The 8786-nt window shown below is 48.5% G+C and overlaps 1 protein-coding gene across 1 annotated transcript; it reads right to left on the bottom strand.

Annotated features, from left to right (window-relative positions):
- Nucleotides 1-970: 970 nt before the first annotated feature.
- Nucleotides 971-7297, bottom strand: LOC118562456. Its single transcript, XM_036134905.1, has 11 exons — nt 6984-7297; nt 5114-5930; nt 4893-4955; nt 4732-4824; nt 4172-4192; nt 3604-4135; nt 3148-3475; nt 2622-2980; nt 2106-2548; nt 1818-2024; nt 971-1440 (listed from the first exon to the last, which is right to left on the bottom strand). The coding sequence occupies exons 2-11, from the start codon at nt 5925-5927 to the stop codon at nt 971-973; spliced, it is 3330 nt and encodes a 1109-aa protein (XP_035990798.1). The 5' UTR covers nt 5928-5930; nt 6984-7297.
- Between the last annotated feature and the right edge of the window lie 1489 nt (nt 7298-8786).

The following is an 8786-nucleotide window of genomic DNA, read 5'->3' as shown; positions in this document are numbered from 1 at the left end:
GTCGACCCAGGGTTCAATAAAAGAAGCTGAGCTGGGACAGGAAGAGGAGCTGCTGGGGTGACGGGCTGCACGACTGTGGCACTAGCAGGTCGTCTGCCTGGCCGCAGCTTAGGAGCCTGTCCTGCTCTGTTCGGCGGGAGGGCAAACTCATGCTGGAGTCCTGATGGGGACGGCACTTCTTCCAGCTTCTCCCGCGGAGGAGGCAGCTGTGAGCTGGCCACAACGATGTGGTCCTCTGCAGCAAGGCCCTGGGTGAGGACACTGATCTCCTGGCTGCTCTCCCTTCGATTAAACCTGCAGCCGGAAAATTGTTACCATAACAATTAACTGCAATACTTTTATTTCAAATGTCCAAGTAAAAAAAAAAAACATTGTGCTTACCACTGTGTCAGAGTCCTCTGGTTGAGGACAAAAAGCTGAAGTGAGGTGGCCTCCATCAGGGGGTGGCAGTCCAGCACCAGGTCGCGGATGTGGTGGTAGTCCGTGAGCACCTTGGTCCACCGAGGAAGCCGCACTCCATCCTTCTTAGTTGGAGACTTGTGCAGTGAACACAATTTAATGCACAGAGCCTCAACCAGACGACTGGTGCTGGGCCACTGAGCCGGTCCCCCTGGATGACCAATCAGGCACCTCTTGACGCTGTCCACACCCGGGGTGACGCCCGTATTCCTGGGGGCCTTAAAGCGGCCGTGGGCCAGCTTGTCTTGGTGCCTGGGCTGATAATTGATCCGCCTCTTGTCCCCTTCAGGCAGAGCGGTCCACAGACGGATGGTCTCTGTGACCTGCTGCTCGTCCAGATAGAGCGCCTGACGCAGGGACACCAGGTACTCGGCCAAGTCCTGGACCTTATCCCAGCCAGGGATGCCGTCAGGTCCGAGGACTGCAGCCTGCATGAAAGTATTAAAATACAAAATACATTACAGTATGTAAAATCTCAGTGATGTTGCACTGAAGCTAACGTGTCGTCTACTCACAGGGGCCTGGTCTGCAACGCTGGACCCAGCTGATGCTGCAGGACCAGAGGCTCCAGTTGGCTGGACAGGGCGCTGCAGGGGAGGAGGCAGAGGAGGAGGCAGAGGAGGATCAGCAGGGCGCTGCACAGGAGGAGGCTGTAGAGGAGGCTGGACTGGACAGAGCGCTGCAGGGGAGACGGCACAGGAGGAGGCAGAGGACTCTGGTTGAGGAGCTGACATGGATGTCCTCGGCTGGATGTGGACGGTGCAGAGGAAGAGGGGCTGGAGGCCTGCTGGACGCTGCTGTGTTCTGGAGCAAAGAGGACGGGCACGGTCAGGTCCTCGGGTTCTTCCTCCACAAAGCCTTCATCGCGCACCGCCTCATCATCCATCAGCTCCACCAGCCGATCCTCTTCCTCTGGGTTGTCCATTACAGTCAGCGAACGACCAGACTGACTGTAAAGGTACTCCATGCCAAGAAGCTCCCCTGTAGAAGAATGCAGAATACAGATTATTAGTCAAGAATGTGAACTAAGGAAGTATTCAAACATGCACTCCATAGTGGTGGAAAGTAAAAAGTAATAAAAGTGAAAGTAGAAAGTGATGAAACTCCAGGCTCTTTCAGTCTCTGACCTGCTTTAGACTTTGTTTATTCATCAGGAAGAATAAAAACATCTTTTACCACTAAATGTGTTGCTTTGGTTTCTGTGCTTTTAAAATGGAGGATTCCTTTTAGCGCTGCATGTCAGTGTTGGTTAGTGGAAAGACGTCGGCATCAGCAAACCATGGATGCATCTCCAGAGAAACCACTAGAACAGTTTTTTCTTCTGCCAACACGTCTGAGCTAAGGTTAATCATTCTTGCCTGTATATGACCCAGGAGGCTGGTAGCGCTCGTCCAAGGGCCTCTTGAGGATCTTGCGGCTGAGTCGGTCCATGGCCTCCCTCTCAGCGCTGCTGTAAATCCTCAGCTCACAGCTTCCTCTCACAGCTTCCTCCATGCGGTCCTGGTTCCAGCGCATCAGACCCTCCAGAAGGTAGGCCTGGAAGTGGGCGTCGCTGGCACTGGTCCCTGCAGGGGAAACCAAGAAGATGACTTTTACTCTCTGCGTTTAAAACAACAACAAAAACATTAAAAGATAAAATCAGCCACCTGGGATGAAGCGATTTAGATGGAGGTGGAAGGACTCCAAGGAGGTGGAGCCACGAGCACAGCGGTAGCAGCAGAGGTCCACACCACCTTTTTTCAGTGTCCCTGTCTTCAGGTACAGAGAGAAGCCCTCTGGGTCCTGAATACAGGTGATGTGTCTCTGCTGGTCCTTCCAGACCTGCTGAATGCGCTCGTGGTCCACCAGGGGCACTCCAAGAGTGTCCCTGCCCTTCTCACTGTCCATCTCATCGACCAGGGCCTTGATCCTCCTGGCTGTCTCCTCTGCTCCCCTGGTCCTCTTGCGGCAATGAAGAGCCAACTCCCTCCTGGTGATCATCTGGTCCAGGGCCTTCTCAGAGACTGGACCAACTCCCTGGGCCAGAAGCTGCCCCTGCTTGGCCAGCCTAAGAGCAGCAACATCTGCTGGATCCAGCTCAAAGATGCACCTGGACAGAGTTCATGTTCTCTGTTAGACTTAGACTTTAGACAATAAATATACAAACAAGATGAAGACTTTACCTGGACAGTCCAGCCATGAATACTCCATATAGCTGATGAGCCTCAGTGGTGACTCCAGCTGCAAAACGCCGCATGAAGTGCCAGATGTCCAGGCGCACCTGAAGCTCTCTCCACTCAGCGAACATAGCCCTGACCTGTGACTGTCCGTGGGGGCTGCAGCAGTCCCGGTCCACATACATTATGGCAGGAGGTGCCACTCCTGCCTCCCTGTAGCGCCTCATAAGACCAGCCGCCATGGGCCACAGTCCATGACCCTCTGCTGCTGTCAGGACTGACACCAGAACCTGGCCGTGCTCATTGCCCACATTGGTGCACCACCCAGCTGTGTTGGCAGCTGCACCCGCCAGTTTCTTGGTAACCTATGTAAAAAAAAAAAAAAGAAAAAAAAGAACAAACAGTAAAATAAACACACATACACCTGTCTATCTATCTATCTATCTATCTATCTATCTATCTATCTATCTATCTATCTAGATAGATAGATAGATAAAAGCAATTACAGTCATTCACATTTGATTGTTTTTACCTTTTTGGTGGAGTCCATCTTGAGCACGGAGCCAAACACAGAGGTTATTCTGGCCTTTACCTCAGGCAGCCGTGACAGGACGTCCCTGGCGTACACAGCCAGAAGCCACTTGGGTTTAGGGAGGGCCGGGAGGGGCGGGGGGGCAGAGAACACAGGCGGCTCGACCAGACAGGAGTCAGTGAAGGGCTCACAGGCAGCAAAGTACTCCAGCGTGCGGCGGGTCCATGCTGCGCTGTGCTCCTCTTGCAGCTTCTTGTGAAGCTGCGTGACGCTGTTGCCCTGAGTTCTCTCCCGCATCAGGATGACCACTCTGTAGTCGCATGAGTACCTACGGTACAGACAGGAAAATAGCTCTGCTCAGTGTTTATTAAAGTGATGCGGGACATTTTCCACCATTTAGTTTAGTGCAGCACAAGCATATTATAGAACGTTGCTGTTATCATTAATGTGTCATGCCTGTATGTCAGAAGGGCGGGGAATTTCCTGCGGTGTCCCATGTCCAGCTGTCCCAGGATGTCCTCTGACCAGGCCGGATACTTCTTCTTACACCCTTTGCACTCTAGATACTCTGTGGCCATATCATACCACCCATCTATGTCCAGCACCTTGCGCACAGTGCTGTACAGGCCAGCTGCAGTCAGCCTGTGACTATTGCAAGCTGGCTGGACACAGATGAGTGGAATGGACCACATCTTCAGAGGCATCCAGAGAAACAAAGGGCGGCAGAAGAAGAGATCAGGAGAGGCAGGAGGCTGGGTGAAGGTGGTCGGAGGCTGGGGAGGGTACCACCAGAAGGTGAGCTGTGGCACCAGCTCTGGCTTCCCTGTTTTAGGGTTAGCCCTGAATAAAGCCTTCCGGATCCAGTCCTGCTGGAAAGATGGAAGATGCTCCTTCCAGTGTCCAGGAAGCTCTGCAGGGGGCTGGAACACGGGGCCAGGAGTCCACAGCGCTGGAGGAGCAAGAGCAGGAGCAGGAGCAGCAGGAGCAGGAGGAGCAGGAGGAGCAGGAGGAGGAGGAGGAGGAGGAGGAGCAGGGCCTCTTGAGGCTGGAGTGGAAAAAGTTCTAATTAGTATGTTGTTAAGCACAGACTGTCACAGCTTTTGTTTTTCAGCACTACCAGACAGCTACAAAGCTACAACGTTTAGTGCAAAGCATGATGGTTAGGAGAGAGACAATATGATGATGAGACGGTGAAGTTATGGAAGGAGTCAGTGAAAAGCATTCTGATTTTCACCCATGCACCATTAGGTCAGATACAAGAAGAAAAGTGAGCTGGGATGAGCCAAGTGTGAAACAAAGCAACAGCAACACTAGGAGCTCCTCTAACTACAACATTGTGCAGCCACTTAATCCAGGGGGGGAGCAGGGGACATGTGAGACGACAACAAGGAGCTTTTGTCGCTGATCGGGATAAAATGAAATAAACATACACCTTTAAATACCCTTTTTGCTTTGAAGAGTGAGTGTAGACTGACACTGGGATCAGTGCTAATTCTCTGTGCAATAAGATAAAAGAACATGTTGGGTCATTTAAAAATACTTATAAACACACATTACTTTGTGAAACGTTTCTGATTCACATACCTTGAGGTAGTTTTTCCTCAGCTTGCGAGGCCACAGTCACCATCTCCTGGTCGTCTTGCTCCTTAAAAAAATCCCCAGCAGCACCAACAGCGTCTGTAAAATAATAAAGTGAGCACACGTCGCCAACATCCAGTATCTGCATGTGTGATAATGATGCTCACCACAGTTAAAGAGCTGTCTGCGGGCAGCGGATGTAGACGGAGAGGGGACACGTGGCACTGGAGCTGTCAGAAGTATTTTAATTTTTATTTATATATATATATATATATATATATATATATATATATATATATATATATATATATATATATATATATATATATATATATATATATTTTTTTTTATATGACGTATACAACATGAAAATCACCACAGTACTTACAGGGTTTGGCTGGAGAAACAATTTTTCGTGCCAACTGTGAGGGAGACAAATGCTTCCCACGTGCCAGCAGAGCGTTAACGCCGGCAGCCGTCAGGGGCCTGCTCTGAGTGGCAGCAGGTCGAGCAGCAGCAGGTGGAGCAGCAGCGGAGGAGGAGGAGGACGAGGAAGAGGAGGAAGGAGCTGTCACAGTGGGCAGGTGGGCTACAGCTGAAGCCTGCCTCTTCAGCACATAGTCCTTGAAAAGGGCCATGTTGGTGTTGGGCCTTGCCTTTGCTGTCTTCAGGTAGGTGACGAGAGCCTGGGCCTCCTTGCCTGGGTCCTCATACACCTCCTTCATGGACCTGCCCTTGAAGTCGCCAAACTCCACCATCAAACACCCAGAGTCACCGCTCCTCTGGGCCTCCTGGAGCAAGGCCTGTTTCTTCCGATACACCTCCACAGCCTCCCCTATCTCCCTGATCTGGGAGGTGTACCTGAGAAACAGGTGTTTGCTGGCCGACAGGGGGTTGTCCCTCTCCTCCTCCCCCATGATGCTGCTGACCAGGTACACCGCGTAACCCAGGGAGTTCTCCAGCAGCCAGCGGAACCTCTGGTTCTGGTGTTTTCCAAACTGGATCTTACAATGAGCCAGAACCAGGAACTGGTCACCAGGATCCCCTCCGTTCTGCCTCACAAAGGCAGTGGCCTCGGCCAGAACCTCCTCCTTACGCCGGGCCCTCCCGGCCACCACCACCGTACTCCTATTTGCCTCCTCAGTCGGCCCCATCAGGAGTCGACCCTGAGGAGTTTTACGGAACACGGGATACGCATACATGATCTAAAAGGAGAGCAGCATAAGCACAATGTGACTGGTAGAAATATCATTTGAAATATTGCACGATCATTACTCTGGATTTTTATGTCAATTTTTACAATCAGCATTTAAAGAACTTACAAATGAGCAGCAGCATTTATTTACCATTTACTGATGCTATAAAGCATCACCAGGTATCAAAAATTGTACTATACTGCAAATAAAGCGCATTGTTTTAGGCGGGAATTTAAAAAAAAAATAATTTATAATAAACTTTTTTGCAATAAATGTATTAAAGACAAAAATAAGACTTGTTGGTGTTGTAGTAACAATATTATATCAAGTGTAATTTCCATTTGTTTTTAAAACCGCGCTATTTTAGGCGGGAATTAAGTAAAATAAAATTAGGATATATTAATAATAATTCTATCAAAAATGAATCAACACTTGTTAATATAATCGTGTTACTTGTTCGTATAATGTTGTTGCTATAATACCAAGTGTAATTTCAATTTATTTTCTTGGCGGGAGGTAGACAAAAATCAAAGAAAACCCGCACTTATGATCATTCATAAAGTGATGATCATAACTGTAATCTGAATAGCGCTAAAGCGGGGCGGCCGGCGCGCACAACCTCCGCGAAGCGCGCATTATTACAGCAGCAGCACAGCGCGATCAAGTGTGATCAAGATGCAAACGTGATCACATTCATGTAAAATATTATTATTACTGTATGAAAGTCATAACTAATCTGAATAGCGCTAAACGGGCCGGTTTTAAGTGGGGCGACCGGCGCGCACAACCTCCGCGAAGCGCGCATTATTACAGCAGCGGGTTATAACAGCAGCAGAACAGCGCGATCAAGTGTGATCAAAATGCAAACTTGATCACATTCATGTAAAATATTATTATTACTGTATGAAAAAAGCTTGACGGTCGCTGTACAAGCTAGCGACAGACACAACGGCTAAAACCGAGACGGTAACAGAAAGAGTTCGTATCAATCTGCCGTCTTTGCAGCATGCTCGGTAGTTGTAATAAACAAAGAGAGAATATTGATATATATTTTAAACTTACCGCTCGTCAAAGTAGTGCAGACAGTTGTCAACGTAAAGATGACTGCGGAGCGTCTTCCTCCGAGCGCTTATGAGGGATCCGGGTGCTGGAAGGCGATTGGTCAAATGTAAGCCCACCAGCGGGGGCAGGTGATTGGCCGAGCGCCGGCAGAGGGCGCGCTGCGATTGGCTGGAGTGGGCTTACTTTTGGGCTTACTTTGGGCTTACTTTGCTCGTAGATCGGGAGACAGCAGGCGCAAGCAAGAGGTCGTGGGATCGATTCCCGGCTTGGGAGACTAAGGGTTTTGTATTATAATCCCCACAGTGTGTATATTAAAACATGTGTGCTGATCCCATGAAGTATTTTTTGTACCACCCGCCATTTTGAGTTACCATGGCAACATGACAAACAACGTTTTTTCTCCCTATTTGAGGCTCATCCCAGTACAGGATTTGGACCAAACTAACAGAGTACACTCACCCAGTGATACCAATACAACCATGTTAGCGGCTAACGGTTAGCATGTTGCTAACCGGAATTAGCTCTAGGAAGCCTGTACAAACTTCTGCTGACAGATTTGGTGAATTTTAGCATTTTCTCCCTTTTTAGGCACTTCTCAGTACAGGATTTCAACCAAACTAACAGAGTAACATCACCCGGTGATTACTGAACACAGCCATGCTAGCGGCTAACCGTTAGCATGTTGCTAACCGGAAATAGCTTTAGGAAGGTCTACCAACAGCTGCTTAGCCAGAGTTTCTTTAACCTTTACAGACAGAGAGGGCTGTAGCTGTCAGTGAGTCTCCATGACAACGCTGCTAGCAATAGGCTCCTAGGAGGTCCCATTGACTTAACATGGCACCTTTCAACGGCCGCTGCGAGGGCTGTGAAGACCGTAGGAACCTGAAATTCGCAGTGTTACTTCCTGTTGCTATTTCTGATGGTACGGTACGCACCAAGTGGCAGGCGCCTTGCTAAATTTCTTCAGAAATTTTTCTAGTTATTAATATTCTTAATTGTTTGACGCTTAATGTGGCCCGAACCGTGGCGTTGCACCCCCACAACATAGGTATCAAAACGTGCGGCTCGGTCGGGAATAGTGTGCTACTACTTTGATTGGGGTTTCGAGTTACCATGGCAACAAAATTAGCGAAAAACCACCCCCAAAAAACCCATAGGAATGAATGGAGTCGGGTAGAAAAGAAAGCCTAAAAAAAGCCTTCAAAAGACCATTTTCAACGCTGCACTGTGTTGCCATGCTTTCACCTATGAAACACCGTTTAACTTCCAGTTTGGTAGATATATCTGTGAACTACTCAGAAGTGAAAACGGGATGTGGATATCTGTTATCGTCTCCTCACAAGTACTCCTCAAAGCTCATGTCCGAAAATCTGTGAAATCATCGTTTACAATGAAAGTCAATGACGGAATTCTCCAACCGCTAGAGTGGCCCACTCTAGCTTTTTTAAGATTTCAAAACTCCGAACAACTTGACCTTACTCACTCAATTTTCACTCTATGTAGACAAATTATACATCAAAACGTAGGTATTTTTGTCAGGATTCGGGAAATGTAACCCTCATTGGTGTGGCATTTATAGATTTTTCGCAAATCACCTCAGAGCGACACAAACCCGAAACCTCCCCCATTCATTTCCTATGGAGCGCTTTTGAAAAAATGACGTCTAAAAATCCAAACATCACATGTTTTCGCATCGTCGCTACTCCTAAACCGTTTTTATGTACAGGACATGAGACTTTCACACATGAATGTCCCAACCCTTTCTGGCACTCAAGAAAAATAAATTTTGTGGATAACTGTTAC

Source organism: Fundulus heteroclitus, unplaced genomic scaffold (assembly GCF_011125445.2).
Source record: "Fundulus heteroclitus isolate FHET01 unplaced genomic scaffold, MU-UCD_Fhet_4.1 scaffold_934, whole genome shotgun sequence".
Taxonomy (NCBI): domain Eukaryota; kingdom Metazoa; phylum Chordata; class Actinopteri; order Cyprinodontiformes; family Fundulidae; genus Fundulus; species Fundulus heteroclitus.
Note: the sequence above shows the minus strand (reverse complement) of the source record. Positions and strands in the feature narration are given on the sequence as shown.

Excerpts from the sequence above, each read along its gene's own strand:
- LOC118562456 (XM_036134905.1), bottom strand. The coding sequence starts at position 5,927 with ATGTATGCGTATCCCGTGTTCCGTAAAACTCCTCAGGGTCGACTCCTG. Across the intron at positions 4,956-5,113 it reads TGTTTCTCCAGCCAAACCCT|CTCCAGTGCCACGTGTCCCC; the intron begins GTAAGTACTGTG and ends TACTTCTGACAG. Across the intron at positions 1,441-1,817 it reads GCCTCCTGGGTCATATACAG|GGGAGCTTCTTGGCATGGAG; the intron begins GCAAGAATGATT and ends ATTCTTCTACAG.